The sequence below is a fragment of the Falco peregrinus genome, chromosome 10 (assembly GCF_023634155.1).
Source record: "Falco peregrinus isolate bFalPer1 chromosome 10, bFalPer1.pri, whole genome shotgun sequence".
Lineage (NCBI taxonomy): Eukaryota > Metazoa > Chordata > Aves > Falconiformes > Falconidae > Falco > Falco peregrinus.
In genome coordinates this window covers 24,556,389-24,571,895 of record NC_073730.1, presented here as the reverse complement: position 1 = coordinate 24,571,895, position 15,507 = coordinate 24,556,389, and the positions used below count along the sequence as shown (strand labels likewise).

The 15,507-nt window shown below is 43.7% G+C and overlaps 1 protein-coding gene across 1 annotated transcript; it reads right to left on the bottom strand.

Moving 5' to 3' along the window:
- Positions 1 to 5,767: 5,767 nt before the first annotated feature.
- Positions 5,768 to 11,306, bottom strand: MMACHC (metabolism of cobalamin associated C). The gene is made up of 4 exons (XM_055815149.1): positions 11,163 to 11,306; positions 9,256 to 9,450; positions 8,747 to 8,899; positions 5,768 to 8,200 (listed from the first exon to the last, which is right to left on the bottom strand). The coding sequence occupies exons 1-4, from the start codon at positions 11,232 to 11,234 to the stop codon at positions 7,889 to 7,891; spliced, it is 732 nt and encodes a 243-aa protein (XP_055671124.1). The 5' UTR covers positions 11,235 to 11,306; the 3' UTR covers positions 5,768 to 7,888.
- Positions 11,307 to 15,507: the final 4,201 nt, after the last annotated feature.

Genomic DNA, 15,507 nt, shown 5'->3' with positions numbered 1-15,507 from the left:
AATATTTCACTCAGAATAGTTGGATGAAGGGAAACTGACACCCATCGTACTGTGCCTCTTTCCTGTTTCTTTTTATTTGTTGCTGATTGCTGTGATTACTGGGGGTTTATATAACCAGCAAAAGAACATTTTACAAGCATATGAAGTTTCAGCCTTAAGATAATCCCTGAAAAATTCTTTGGATCAGTTTAAGTACCTGTATGTATCTTTTACAGATTTTTACAGAAATTTATGATACTACATTCATCTCAATAGCAGAGTGCCAATGGAAACAAATGTACTAGCAGACATCTACTGACAACACGATAATGAAATTGGCTATATTTTAATACGTTATATTGGTTTTGAGGGCTATAGTACACAGCACCAGGTGCTTACGCTGGTAAGCAGCTATAGTAGATGTAATTATATAAATATATATGGGATTTTTGCTGTTTGATGACATCTGTAAAACTATTAAAACTGTATGTAATTATATATTATTTCAAAAATGTATGTAACAGTAGCATAACAAAAGCAAACTATTGTCAGTCTTTGAAACTGAACGTTAACAGCTGTGGTGAAGTGGCCCTGACATCACCTCTCAGGTGGTGCGATCTTGCCCTCAAAATAAATGGCAAAGCTCCCATTTGCTGCAGTTTTACAGGCAATGGTTTTAGGTACTGATTTGTCTGTTCCTATTGAAGACTAAGTAAAAGTGGAAGGAAATAAATTTTCCACATTGTGGCAGGTTGGCCCATGGGAGACAGTTCTTCACAAACTACTCTGGCATGGATACCTCCCACGGGGTGCTGTCCTTCAGGCACAGGCTGCTCCAGTGTGGGTCCCCCATGGGATCAGTCACAAGTCCTGCCAGCAAATTGCTCCAAACAGCACATCTGTCCATAGTCCCTGCCAGGACCCTGCTCCAGCGCGCACTGCCCATGGGGTCACAGTCTCCTCCAGGCACCCACCTGCTCTGGCGTTGGGTCCTCCCTGGGCTGCAGGTGGGATCTGCTCCACTATGGATCTCCATGGGCTGAGGGGCACAGCCTGCCTCGTCGTGGTCTTCACCACGGGCTGCAAAGGGGATTTCTGTTGCAGTGCCTGGAGCACCTCCTCCCCTCCTTCTTTGACCTTGGTGTCTGCAGAGTTGTTGCTTTCACATATTCTCACTCCTTTCTTCTCTGGTGGCAATTGCTGTCACGCAGGTTATTTCCCTTTCTTAAATATGCTGTCACAGAGGTGCTACCACCATCGCTGATGGGCTTGGCCGTGGCCAGCAATGGGTCCGTCTTGGAGCCAGCTGGCATCGGCTCCATCGGACATGGGGGAAGCTTCTGGTACCCTCTCACAGCAGCCACCCCTGTGTAGCCTCCCTGCTGCCAAAACCTTGCCATGCAAACTCGATACACACATCCTGCGTTCCTCATATATTATGTAAGAATACTTACTCTCTTATTTTTGAGATGGATATCTGTAATTAAGTTTTCAGAGAACAGCATTTGTATAAGAGCAGCAGGATTTTTGTAAATGTATAATACAAAACAGCACATTATGTTTATCATGGAATACTTAGAATGTGACTTTTGATATTTGACATACAGAACCTAACCTTTACTAGATATTGTATATCTTTTATGAGTATGTTTTTTCAAAATTAACAATTATTTATTTACAGATGTTGATAAGAGAAAAACTGCTTAGTAATATTAAAAAAATTAGCACTTTATTACAAAAAGTTTTTCACTGGCTTTGAAAAAATACTTTTCATAGTTACTAAATTTAAAAGGTACTATTTTCTTAACAAGTGCTCCAGCCTTTTCATCAGACCTTTGATGAATAGGTTATTGGATTGGCCAACGAATCAATACAGTTCAAAGAACAAAAGCAAGTAGTTCACATCATGCAGGTATTGCAAAATGATGCACTTTGGTTTAGGAAAGTATGTTTACAAAAGCGCCATGATTGTACTTTTTAGTAATGTTATACATCAAAACAACATTCATGTAAGGGTTATGTTAAAATAATGGGGTTTATCATATTAATAGTTTGAAAAATGTTATATATCTTCTGAAATTTTCAGTGGTTCTGATGTTCTGTGAATATCTCCGCTTCTATTTTTAATAATCAGAAAAGAAAAAACAGATGAATTTGCCTTTAATGTACAGTCTGAACTGATTTTATTTTGGCTGTCCACACATCTAGTTTGTATCAGGTTGCTAGTCAGTGTCTTCACCTGTAACATTGGTATAATTTAAGCACCTCACAGGAGTATGATATTACAGAATGGCTTTACAGGCCAAAGCCTGTGCAAGTCAAATGACTGTAGATTCAACTAATCCATGCTGCACACACTTATGTGGCTGCAGGAGAATAGGTTGCCGTCACGCTGTGAATTGTTTGCAGTGTTCCTGAACTGTGCTGTGGGAAGCATTTCCCACCACACCTAGTGATGATGGGTTTGGACTTTAATGCGAAACTTGGCTCTTTCACCTGAAACTTAAATCATTGTACATATTATGGGACACGTGTCTGAATTTAGAATGTTTCTGTGCAAGATACCATTTGGCCATAGATATATGAATATATATATGTATGAATGAATATAGGTGAAGTCATCAAGATTGCACTGTCCTCTGAAACTGTGAGCCCAGTAGGTTTATATTCCATATTCTATGGCAACATAGTTTTGAAGTATCTGCACTGACAAATGATATTAGTATCCTTTGTCAAAAGAGCAAAAAGTCTTTAATTACACTTAATACAACTTAATGTAATTTAAGATTTATGTATTGCATCAAATTAGCTTTTCGCAAAAGTAAGTCGACTTTCTCTTTCATTTTTATTGCTGGAGTTTTTTATGTTTTAGAAGAAGAGCCTGTTAAAAGATTGAGGCAACAGTGAATGATTCAGGAAGATTAGTGTGAACAATACTGGAAAAAGGGTTATGAGATGAAATTAAAACAAAAAACTAGTGAATTCCTTTAAAAGGAGTAAGAGGTTTTACACATTCATAGCAAAAAAATGACGATTCCTGTCTTTAATTTACTTACAAAAATTATCCCATCCCATGCTTTGTTTTACATGGGAAAAAATCCCCAGAGTGACTTAGTGTAAAGTGTATGCTTTCCAGAAATTTTGAAGACAGAAAAAACCCAAATTCTCTTTCAAAATTTCTTGTAGGAAGTGTTTTGGGGAAATAAAAGCATAAGCCGTTCTTAAAAATAAAATTGCTTGCTCATTGCATTGTGTACAAACCTCAACAAAAACAACATAAAATGAGAAATGTATTATACATGTAATATTAATGAATGATGGTTATGTAATTTATTTTTTCAGGAAGTAGCCATTTCAAATACTTTTATATGTATATAATCACATTTTGCAGATAATGGTATATTATTGGAGAGTTTTTAAACATTCCACTGAAATATTGTATAGCTCATTCTATGATAAAATATTTCAATTTTTGAAGTTTCCCACCATATGTCCCATTATTGTGTTTCAGTTATTGGGGGGAAAAAAACCCCTGCCCTGTTTTTTCACCTAAACTACTGTTTTTCTAAAGAATGTGAACATTATCTGTTTTTTCAGTCACAGAAAGAAAAGCATGTTTGTGTTCCTTGGTTCTTTCAGTTTCCTTCTTGAAAACCCAGAAGGGAAGTGCTCTGTTCACCTTCTGCAGCAAACGTGATGGATGATCTGTCACAGGATATATGATATGACAGGAAGCCAACTTCACAGCAGAAAAGTCTCACTAACACATTTGTCCATTATGATAGATGAATTTGTGAAAGTTAAGGTTGCAAAGGTACCACTGGCTTTCCACTGCAGTAAACTGCAAAACCCACTTCCTCTTAGAGGAAAAATTTGGAACTGTTGCCACTTAAATCAGTATTCAAAGCTAACTTTTTTAATGTACTTTTTGCATGGGGCTGAAGAAAGAGGGCTGATAACCACAGTGGCATTGAGCCGTAGCTACCACTTCTTGTTTTTAGAAATACAGAAGTCTTTACTAATTATTTTTTTTTCAGTCAAATTCAAGTTACTGTGCATTTTCAGTAATTTAACCCATGTGAAACAATAGCTGCACCACCAATAATTTTAGTCACAAATGAATAAAAGACCATGTATACTATATTGAATGAGTAAAATTATGCTTCTGACCCAGAAGAGGGCAACTCTAAAAAACAAACAAAAAAAAAACCTAAAAAAAATATGCAACAACAAGAACAGAAGAGTATACTGCTCTCATAATGTTGGCTATTCTCATCTGACACACCAGCTCTGATTTATACAGCAAACCATCCTTAGTCTTCCATAGTTTGAAGGAAGTCAGGATTGTTACAAGGCACCCTTTTTATAGAAAGAAATGAGGCAATATCAGGAATTAAGTTTGCCAAACTTTACTTTATACTCTAAAGAAAGATTAATGCTCATTCTTGCGCCGCTGAAATGTAACTGATTAAACTGGTACCAAAAAAACCCAACCACTGAAAACCCCCAGTGTTTCTCAATCGTTTTTCCCTTTCTGAGCAATAATAATCCTAATGGCTGCTTGTCACCAGATTAGATTGTGCTTTGCATTTAATTGGTATTTTCTGTCACATCTTTAATCTTAATAAAAATCTCAGTTAAGGTTAGTGAAGTAAAACCCAGGAAATTTTAACTGAAGGAGAAGATGAATGATAAATATTATGTATATTGTGCATGAAAACATTATAAATTTGTTAATTCTCCATACAATATTCTATTACCTTGAAATATACCAAATATCTTGTTAAAATGGAATTAAAATTCAGGTAGCTTCCAATTATTTTTTGTTTGACTGTTCAGCTCTTGAATATTCACCCTACTGGTTATATTGAGGAAAAGATACTTTAATACATGTTTAAACATTAGGATTTAGAGAAAAAAAATTGTCTAAAAATGTAAAATGTGATACTTGAACTAGTAAATCTATCCAAGTATTTGCAATTACTTGTTTGACTTTTGCCAAGTGCTGAAAATAAGAATGTCTTCACAATGCCTCACGATCCAAGAATGATCCATTACCGTGTCTAGGCTTGTCCCAAGAGATAAGTCAAACAGGTTCTCAAACTTCCATTTTGTAAGACAGAAACCATTATATTTCAACCAGCAAGGAAAGAAAATCACTGGTTGCAGCTGTGGATCTCTGTGACTTGGCTAAGACAAAACCAGTAAGAACTGATTCCAGTTCACTCAGAACTAGGAAAGGATATGTTATTAAATATTTGTTCTCCAGTCTGCCTGACATAACTGTATTGCCAGAAACACAAGGAACTCAGATTTGCCCTTACCGTGACTCAGTGTTCACTGATGTGTTTTAACATATAAGAATTTCAGTACTTACAGGTATTACTTTTAAGTTAATGAGGGAAAACTCCTCAAATACCAGTCATGTATCGCTGGACACCTTGAACTTTTGTAACTGCAAGAACAGAGGAAAAAATGAAAGTGCACCGTCATGTGCTTGCTGTTAAATGATCTTGCTGAAATGACTTGGAAAAGATAAACATTTATTAGACTTACTCATAATGTGCTGTACGGCTTAGTTTTTTTGTATCCCAATGAGTCTGCCATAATAGTTTACTAACTTCTACTAGAATAAATTTTTGTTTTCAGATACTAGATTTTGCGTGTATTAGGTAGCCCACTGTTTTCAGTATGTTAAAAATGCAATAATCGATTCTCACTTTAGTATCTTTAGCTTTCCACAAGTTAATCGTTGCATTATTTAAATAAAAATACTCAGTACTGAGGATTACTTATAACTTTGTGTATTTTATTAACCAAAATATCATGTAGAGAGAAATAGATTACAAAAATTGAAATGAAATGGCTATGGTAATCAGTTTAATAAATTAACTAAGACAAGATATTAAATATTTGTAAGAAATCAACTGCAAAATGTTTTACTTTAAGTTGTAGTGTAAAAAGATAAATCCAATTCCATTCTGTATTTATCCTTCTAAGAGAAACAATATTTTATATATGTTACTAATACAAGCCACTAACTCAAGTCCCTGTTAAATTACAGGTCAATTGGAAAGTTCTGGAAGGTCAACCAATATTTCAACCAGAAGTACTTTTATAACAAAAGAAGAGAATTTAAACCAATTTCATTATTTTGCTTAAATTAAAAATCACAATACCACTATCACACAGTAAGTCAGGTGTCGTGCCTTAGCCAGATGTGGTGAACAAAGCATGGAAAGCAACAAAGACTTTTTTGTAACAGCAAATACACTGAACAAACCCAGTGATCACATGCATACTACTCTGTTTACATTACAAACTTGTTATGCTGAATTTTGATTGTGCTTAGTTAGTACATAGATTATGAAAAACTGCAGTGACGTATCATGAGGGCAACCTTGGTTTTTGAGTCTCCAAAAGGTATCAAGAATTATCACAACATAAAATAAAAAGGAATGGCTCAGTTCTGCAATGTGAGTATTTTTGCATCATCGTGTTGATATCATGGAAGGGGAAAAAGTGCTTAGTGATTTGCAGCACTGCACTGCAGTCAAGTAACAAAACTCCCACAAAATATTATTTTTATTGTATTATTTTATTGAGGCCTGAGCCTCCAAGTGCTGGAAGATAAATTAATTCCCGATTCCCAGTGCCATTGTAACCTCTGCACAAATCTAACAGGACAGTGTCATCTAAAAAATTGCTATATTTATGTCTGAAGTTGTTTTATCCAGCAATGTAAGTAACATGAACATAATGAATGTTTTCTCTTTCCGCCCCCTGCCTCTGCTTGTTTGCCTGTGCGTGTGACAATGTTTCATGCAGTGGTTTTTACGTGTGAGCAGGTTTATGATCTCCCCCATACAGATGGTACAACAGGAAACTATGGTAGTAAAACTGTGGTGTGTCGGTGTGTGCTGGCACAGCACTGAAAAATATTTTAAATACAAACCTCATCTACCTTAGAAAAAGGTCAATGAGAATTGTCTTTTTCAGTCAGTTACCTTAACACTCCACTCACATAGACATTATGCAGCATCTTCCCAAAGATTTTAGTCGGCTGCTCTATATGCTTAAAACTGATGTAAAGACGTCACCTTGTTCTGAGAAGCTGGCCCTGGGTGAAGGGGAAACAGCAGACTTGGGCTGTGACCTTTGTCCTGTCCCTTTCCCTTTCTTAACTACCCTGGAGGAGGGGGCTGCTGTTGGCTCAAATTTCCTCACTCCTGATTCATGTACAGGATCACACTACTCAATGAAACAATATCTGGAGAATTTTCTTTTGGATATTAAGGAAAGGACACATTGAAAGATTTCTTAATTAAATAAAGCTTCACTGCAAGTGAAGGAATACAGGGCAAATTTTCTTTGAGGAAGGCAACACTGAAAAGACAGAACACTTATGCCCTAGGGAGAGTTATGACACAGGGTAATAAAATGTAAAAAAGCATCTGCCCCAAGTTCAGATGAAAAAAAAAATCATTTTGGAGCACAATGACTGAAAATCAATGGTTTTTACTCTCACATAGAATAATACCGAAACATTTGGAAAGAAAATTATTGAGAACACAAATGACTTCTCTAATGAGCAGCACGTGTCTTCCAGTTTCCAGTGTCTGAACTTTTCCGAACCAAAGACCAACTGGTGTCTTATCAGACTCCCAAGAAGACGCACCAAATCAGCAACAGTACAGAACAGGCTGCTCCCACCTTCCTCCAGACCACCAATGCTTTGATGCAGCACTCCCCTCTTAACTCTGAGAAGCTGACGTTTGGATTGCGCCACTGCATCACGCTGCTTGGATTTGCCATCTGTTATCAGCACACCATCCTCCTCAGCACTGTGGAAAAGGTGCTGATGAGTTACACTTTGCTTACCCTCCACCCCTTCACGGAGCCAGGTCACTCAGTGAAATGTGCTTCTCTGGGCTTCTTGTGTCAGCCCCAGCAGTCTCAACCTCTCTGCTGGAGGAGTGGCAAAGTAGGCTTTTTGCTCCTCCGAATACCTTTCCTTCACTTCAATTATGTCCCTGTAGCGGCCGTCCTGCCAGTGGAAATTGAATTGCTCCAGCAACTCAATTCTTTTCTCCTCTGTGCTCACACAGTCAACAGGGTCAGATTGTTCCAGGAATGGTACCTGAATATCTGGGAACAGGAGAAGACCCCGGATAGCAAACCAACCACCATACTTGGGATGGATACATACGCCATAGATCTTCTGGAAGAAAAAAAAGAAGGATCTAGGATGTCTCGGTTTGTTTCTGGTAATGGTTGGAGTTCAAAGCATCAAGCTTTGATGCAACTTCTCATGCTCCTAGCCCTCTGCTGGAATGCTACACAGAGAAAAATGCGCTTTCCTGAACATGTGGCTTGAAGCACTGCATTTCATTCCCATTTTCCCATGCCCACACACAACAGCCTGTAACGTGGGGAGAGGTCCCTTTTTGAAAATGTAACATGGAAATTAACCACAGTGCAATTTTTTCCTCCTATTTGTAATGCTCCAAATAACAGGTCTTTTTTTCACACTGAAATTTATTCTCCTGTCTAAGTAGGTTTAATAGATCAAGATATTCTTCTCTATGTATGCATCTGCATACCACCCTGAAGAATCTTGAAATCTTCTGATTTGTCTGAAACACTTTATACATATATATGTGATACGGACTTTGTATTTTCCTGGAGAAAGAACTAGTGAGTAAACATAGTTGTATGATTCTGTGATTGCAGTTTAGTGGTTCTTCCCAGACTGTTTTTCCCTCACCTTTTTTCCCCAAGGATCAAGTTTCACATCCTTCCTTTGGTAGTAAAATGCGGCCCCAGCAACATGGGCAGCTGTCTGCGCCAAGAACTTGGGCTTTCGGCTTGGCAGAATCTCATAATCAAATATGACGTCCACCTTCTGGTCAGGGAATTTCTGGGAAAATTAAAAACATCAGCCCAGGCTCATGGAAAATGATTTGCCAATACATGAGTGCTGGATGCTAGCAAAACAGGCACATGTGAAGCCTGCTTATTTCCCCATCCTGCTACTGAAATCTATTAGAGTACTTGTGGCCTTGGGTTTTTAAAATACGACTGTAAAAAACTCTCCATAGCTACAGGTTGCAACGGCAAAGAGGCAGAATATACAACTAAAGCAGGCCAACAGCCTGTTGATGCTCTTACCATCATGAATAATGTTTTACCCTTCTAAAGAGCAAGAGCAGGAACCCGGAAGGCTTTGTCTACTGTGCCAGAATAGTAAAAGGAATCGGTATTTCAGGTTCTTACCTCCTTCACACGTGATAAATGATGAGAAACACACTGATCCACAGGATCCCTGATTATTTTTAACCGTTCTTTGTTCACAAAAGGTTTAAGGGCTTTGTCAAACATTGAAGGGGTGCTGAGGACCACAAAGGCCAGTGTGTCATCTGGGTAGGGGAGATGAAAGGCTGGCTGGAGAACAGCATTGTACCATCCAACCTGCAAAGAAAAACAAATCTCCATGAGAACAGGGACACCACTCTTTTGCTAGTGGGCATGCAGGACTTTAGAAGTGGACAGAAGTGTAGCCACCTTCATTTGCAACCCAGATAGGCAGCCTGCATAGTGCCTTCTATTCAAACCAAGTTGTTTTGCATACTGGGATTGAGTTTCTGGAAGCTGTACTGTGAGCTCTATGTGAGAGATAAGAATCATCCACTGCATTCAGCTCAAGGCTGCCCTTTATCCAGCTCTGCTCAGAAACCCTGTAGGGAAGTATGAGCAACCAGTCTTGCCAATGCAAATCAGATGTTTTGGTTTAGATAAAGCTTTCAGTTTCTGGTTTTGGGTTTTTTTTTTTCCCCATCTTCAACCAGAAAGAAATTGGTACTTCTGTTTTGCTCATGTGACAAGTTGCATGGATTATTTCTTCAGCAGGAAACACTTAGGTGTGGAAATGGTGGTTGTGAAGCTCCTAGCAGTGCTAAAAACTCCCAGAATCATCAGCTGTAGCATGTGGATTGTGACACTGCCACATTTTGATGTTTGTTTCCAAGGCTGGATGTGTTATAACACAGTCCAGAAATGGAGGATCAGACCAGGGCAGCAGGAAGACATGACCAGGGGGGCAGGGCTCAGACCAACAACGGCCAAGCAAGGAGGAATAATGGCCAAACCCCCCTGCACTCCACTACTAATAACATCAGTCTTTTTTATAGGTTATGACAACTCTCCCAGGGTGCTATAAAGACCAGGTTTAACATTCAGAGAGATTATCAAGTCATGTAACTAACACTTGGCATTTTCTGAAAATGCAAAAGTGGTCACTTCTAACCATCAGTGAAATTAATCTGAAGCTGGCTTTATAGGTGACAGTGGCAGCCAGGATCCCCTACGCCCTGGTGGAAGCGGGGTGGACGCATTCAGCTCCCGGAGGAGAGGTGCAAGAGGCTGCCTCAGCTGCAAGGGAGACGCTCCTCAGTGGGCAGAACGAGCCGGGCAGCCTGCACCTTAATGTATGCCTAGATTAAATTTTAAGCTTGCTCAGAGGACTTTACTCCCTGCTGGTGCAGGCGTTATCTTTATGTAACTCTCCTGACCTTACCAGCCCGGGACCAACGCGCAGGCCGGTACCAGGCCGATGCCCAGCCCCAGCAGCAGCCCCGGCCCGCGCTACCGGCCAGGCTGAGCGAACCCCCCGCCTCTCGCTCCTCCGCCAACTCGCCCAGCCCGGTGCCGGCCGCGGTCAGCGGTGGAGGGGGGGGGGCTGAACTCCCCCGGCCAGCGGCCACCCCCGCGCCCGGCGGGGTCCGTCCCCAGCCCGCGCCGCGCGCGGGCGAGTCACCTCCCCCCCAGCGGGGCGGAGCGGCGCCGCCAGGGCTCGGGCAGGCAGCGCCACCTGCCGGCGGCCGCGGGAGCAGCACGGTGGGCGCCACCGCTCGCAGGGGGCGGCCCGGGGGGCTCGGCCTGCCGGTGCGGGCGGCCCGCGCAGCACTGGGGGCGGCAGCCTGGCGGCCCAGCGCCGCCGGCCTCGTCCCACAAAGGCGGGGGCAGCGAGGGGTCTGCCCTCCCGGGGACGCCCCTCGCGCCTCGGCCCGGCGCCGCTCCGCGGCCGCAGGGGTCACCGGATGGCGGAGGGAGCCGCCACCGACCCGCGCTCCCTCCCGCCCGGGTAACAGCCACGTCGCGGCGAGCCCCGCTGACGTCAGTACCTTGAAGGCGTGCGCCTCGAAGCCGGAGGGGCCCAGGGCGCCGCGCAGCCGCTCCGCCACGCGCCGCTCCATGCCCCGCGCGCGGCGCCCCGCGGCAAGGGCAGCTGCGACGGCCCCCCCCCCGGCGCGCGGCTGCGCGCGGGGCACCACGGGAGGCACGGCGGGAGGCGTCGCCTAGGAGACGGCCCAGCCGCGCGTGGCGCCCTGGGATTTGCGGCGCGCGGCCCCTCCGCGCGGGATCCGGTCTGAGGGGCCGCCCGGGGGGGCAACCGCTGCTGTCCCTCCTCCGGGGGCGCCGGCGCAGGCGGGGGGGTCGGCTGCGGAGCAGGAGCGGCGGCGGTCCCGCCGGCCGGCTGTTGTGTAGCGGTACTCGCTCCGCTCGTGTTCCCGGGAGCTGCCGGTGGGTGAACTCCGGCGGTTCCCGTGCGGAGGGGTGGCGGGGGTAATAACCCCCCGGTAGATTATTGCTGATAATCGTGGCAGAGCCTGCCGCTGCTAACGGCCGTGCGTGGTGGTGCGGTCCGAGTGGGAAAGGGAAGAATGCCGGTGCCTGGACGGGCGCCCTGGCTGGTTCTTGAGCTGAGGTGCCGGCTGAGGCAGGTGCCAGGGTGTGGGGGGTGTCAAGGTGGGGCAGGTGCCAGGGTGGGGGGGTGTCAGAGTGGGTTGGGGGCCCAGGTGGGGCAGGCCCAGGCGGGCGCCTTCCCTCACAGCCCCACTAACGTCTGTCGCTTTCTGTCTGCGGTGGGTTTGCAGCTCTCAGGCTGGGCCCTGACGACGTGGTGACAGGGGTGCCTGCCTGGCACCCAGCAGCTGTGTTGTACCTGCGTGCCTCTCCCACGCTGCAGCCAGGCAACAGTGGAGACAGCAGCCATCCCAAAGCGAGGCGGTTTGAGGGCTCTGGTGAGATCGTCTGTCTTAAGAGCAAGTTCTCCTAGTGTAGTTGCACAATGTGCCCATCTGTGCTATACCACTCTATATTGTGCATATTTTTCTTTCATCGTACACTGTTTGATAAGCCCCACCTTCCCATGTGGGTGGACACTGCTCACTAAAATAGTTAATGAGGCCTCTGTGCTGACAATCCTTTCCCCTTCGCCATCTGAAAGTATGTGTTCTTTGCAGCTTCCCTATTCCTTACCGCATTTGCCACATTCGACAGCAAGCCTGAGAGTTGGATCTCTCTACCCTAATCTTTATAGCAGCTTACCATAATCTTCATAGTTCTTGTGCAACTTTCTCCAGCCGTTAGTCCTGAGTTTTATGAAGTGTCAGGACACCAAATCTGCAATTTCTTGGGAGCAGAACTACTTCAGATAAGCAAACTGCTTTCTCTGTGGAGTTCCCTTGTATCTTCTAGAAACCCCAGGGTTTTTTCTTATTGTATCCGTGCCCTCTGTAGAAGGGCAGACTGATCCGATCAGTCTTGTTTAGAACTGAGGTTTGTCCTCTCTAGTTCTCACTGTATTTCCAGCTTCTGATGTTGAACCAGCCTACTAACTATGTTATTTCCATAGAAAATCTGTTTTTGCCCATCTGCTCAGATCATTGAATTGTTCGTTCAGTCTATTAATTGACTAAAGCAGGAGAAAGAGCTCCAGCAGGAGCAGATTGGTAAACTGGAAGGTAGCAAAGGTAAAGGCACTGGAACTGAAGCGCTGATGGTTACAGGAGCCTCTTACACGAATCAGTTCTTGTCTAGGTTGCTGAAGTCCTGTTGAAGAAACAACAGGCTGTGAGTGTAGCCTGGCACAGTGTAGCGTCATTTCCGTACTAAACGAGTGAACACAGACAAGGTGTTAGATGCAAGGCAGAAAGGGCTTTTTGAATTTTTCTTTTCTTCCTTTGCCTTTACTGACCTGAAAACCTGAGAAGCACCTTTGCTTCTCAGGAGAGAAAATGAAACTGGAGAACAAGGCTGAAGTGATTTCCTGGAGGGCCATGAGTAAGCTTGGTGTAAAGTCAGATATCCTCACATGGAGTCCTTTGCTGAAACCTTTGTGACGCACAATGTTTAGTCAGCTGGCTAAGTTGCCTTTGAGGGTGGTTAGTTCAAATATTTGAATTCTTAATGGGTATCTTGCCAGTTGTTCTGTCTGAATATAGTGGTCCAGGAAGACAGGGTTTCTGTGGTCTGCTGAGCATACAGCATAGTGGCAGAGGGGAATTCCTGGGATACTGCCGTACTCTGCCTCTGCCAGGGATTGGTACGGGACTGAACCTTGAAACCATTTTGCTGGGTGTTCCTTGATCCTATTCTTATCCCTTCTGTCCCAGCAACTGAAGAGCTTAGCTGGGACCTTAGCATCTCCTGCCTTTCCCGTTTGCTGTTACAGAGGATGCTCAGTGATTGCAGAACAGCTCGGAGGCCTTGATGGAGAGGACAGAGGAGGTGAAAGATGAATGCCATAACTAGCAACAGGAAGTACTTCACCAACAGTATAGAGATTGTGCATCTCATTTGTATCCCAAAGCCAGCAGTCCACAAGAAATAAATGAAACGTCAGTGCTAAGACCTTTGTAGATTGAGAGCTGGTGCAGGGGAGGTACTGGAGGAAAATGTAGCTTTTCCCACTTTCTTTAAGCAGTGAAACACTACCGTGACAAAATGATGAATGTGTGAGGAAAGAGTTGGAACAACTGCAGCATAAAGTCAGTGAGAGGTGGTGTGTTCTGCTCCTTGTGTGATCTGAACTCTGATTCTGCACAGGATAACCTGCTGCAGTCTAAGGGGTCTAGAAGAAACAGCCCCCAGTGGGAAGCACTGTAATGTTTGTTATAGCTGAGGATCTCTGTTCAGAAGAATGAAACCAGGGAACACTGCTGAACAGGCAGTCCTGGAGGAGAAGAAAAGAGGAGTACACGGGGCTGACAAGCTGTGACTCCATGCTGTGTTCTGGGAGAGCTGTGGGAGGAGAGCAAGCATAGGGCTTGCTGGCAGCCATGGGATCAATCCACCCTTTGCCTTTGGGAGAAGTGCGGGTGGATATAATTCTGTAAGGTTTTGCCTAGTAATAGACAGATGGAAAATCAGGTGCAGAATGTACTTTAGCCATGGCCTTTTTCTTGGTCTGAGTGAGGTCAAGTTGCTTCACTGCACAGGTCAACAAGAGGAAGAACTATCGAACCAAATGTCTGCAACTGATTACATTAAAAGAACTCAAGTTGACACTGCAAGGGTTGAGATAAGAACAATATAATAACTGTAATAGAATAAAAATGAAAGAACAGTAATAACAATGATGACAATAACAATTATAATGAAAAAAGGAAGGGAAGGAATAACATCCAGAGGGAGAGGAAGAAAGGAATGCATGGTGCACAATGCAACTGCTCACCACCTGCTGACCGATGGCCAGCCAGTCCCCAAGCAACAATTCACCCGCCCCAGCCAAACCCCCAGGTATATATTCCAGGCATGGTGTCCCATGGTATGGAATACCACTTTGGCTAGTTTGGGTCAGCGGACCTGGCTGTGTCCCCTCCCACCTTTTTGCTAGTAAGACCTGAGGAACTGAAAAATCTCACATCAAAGCCAAAACACAGCATCGCACCAACTCCTAAGAAGATAGTTAACTCGATCCCCACTGAAGCCAAGACAAAGACTTTGATCAAGACAGCCTGTGTGCAAGGTGCTCTGCAGGTACCTTTCCTGCCTCACAAGCTTGCTGAGACAGCAGGAAGAGGCCTTCCTGTTCCTGTGTTGAATGATGGAGGGCAGTTAGAAAGGTATCATCAAAATATGTATAAGTGGGGGAAAAGGTAAGTGTTTGTATGTTTTATGGTATAACAGGTCTTACTGCAGCCAGAATGGAATTGATATTTTTTTCAGTTGTTGCAGAAGTAGATGACCTTTGCAAAAGGGAGAATCAGAAAAGGCTTGATGGGAGAAGAATAGGAAATGGACAGAGCTGGAGGGTCACAATTGAAATGAAAGTAGAGCTAACAACTGACCTGTATTTTTTGCACCAAGCAGCATGTTACCATTCTTCTGGAAACTTCCTGCTGCAGAAGGATACCTGCACAGCTGGGGCTTGTCATCTGCTTCCCAGGGGGAGGTGGAAGCATGCTCTCAGCTTCTCTGTAAAAGTAAGGTGGTCACTGTGGGCAAATAGTGCTAGTCTACCTGTAGCAAAACTTTAATTCCTTCTGAGGAGGGCTGGCATGAGCAAGAGGTTACAGATGATGCCAGGTAGGGTGCCGTCGTGATCCAAATCTAGAAGCATATAAATTAGCCAAGCATTACCTTTGGTGCTAGAAACATGAAGTGTTCACCAATGGCGACATGTCATATGTCCAGCTGTTTACTTTTTCTCAGTTTTTCTGGCCTCATTTGGGCATGATTATT

Excerpts from the sequence above, each read along its gene's own strand:
- MMACHC (XM_055815149.1), bottom strand. The coding sequence starts at position 11,234 with ATGGAGCGGCGCGTGGCGGAGCGGCTGCGCGGCGCCCTGGGCCCCTCC. Across the intron at positions 8,900-9,255 it reads ATTTATCACGTGTGAAGGAG|AAATTCCCTGACCAGAAGGT; the intron begins GTAAGAACCTGA and ends TAATTTTCCCAG. Across the intron at positions 8,201-8,746 it reads TTGATCCTTGGGGAAAAAAG|AAGATCTATGGCGTATGTAT; the intron begins GTGAGGGAAAAA and ends TTTTTCTTCCAG.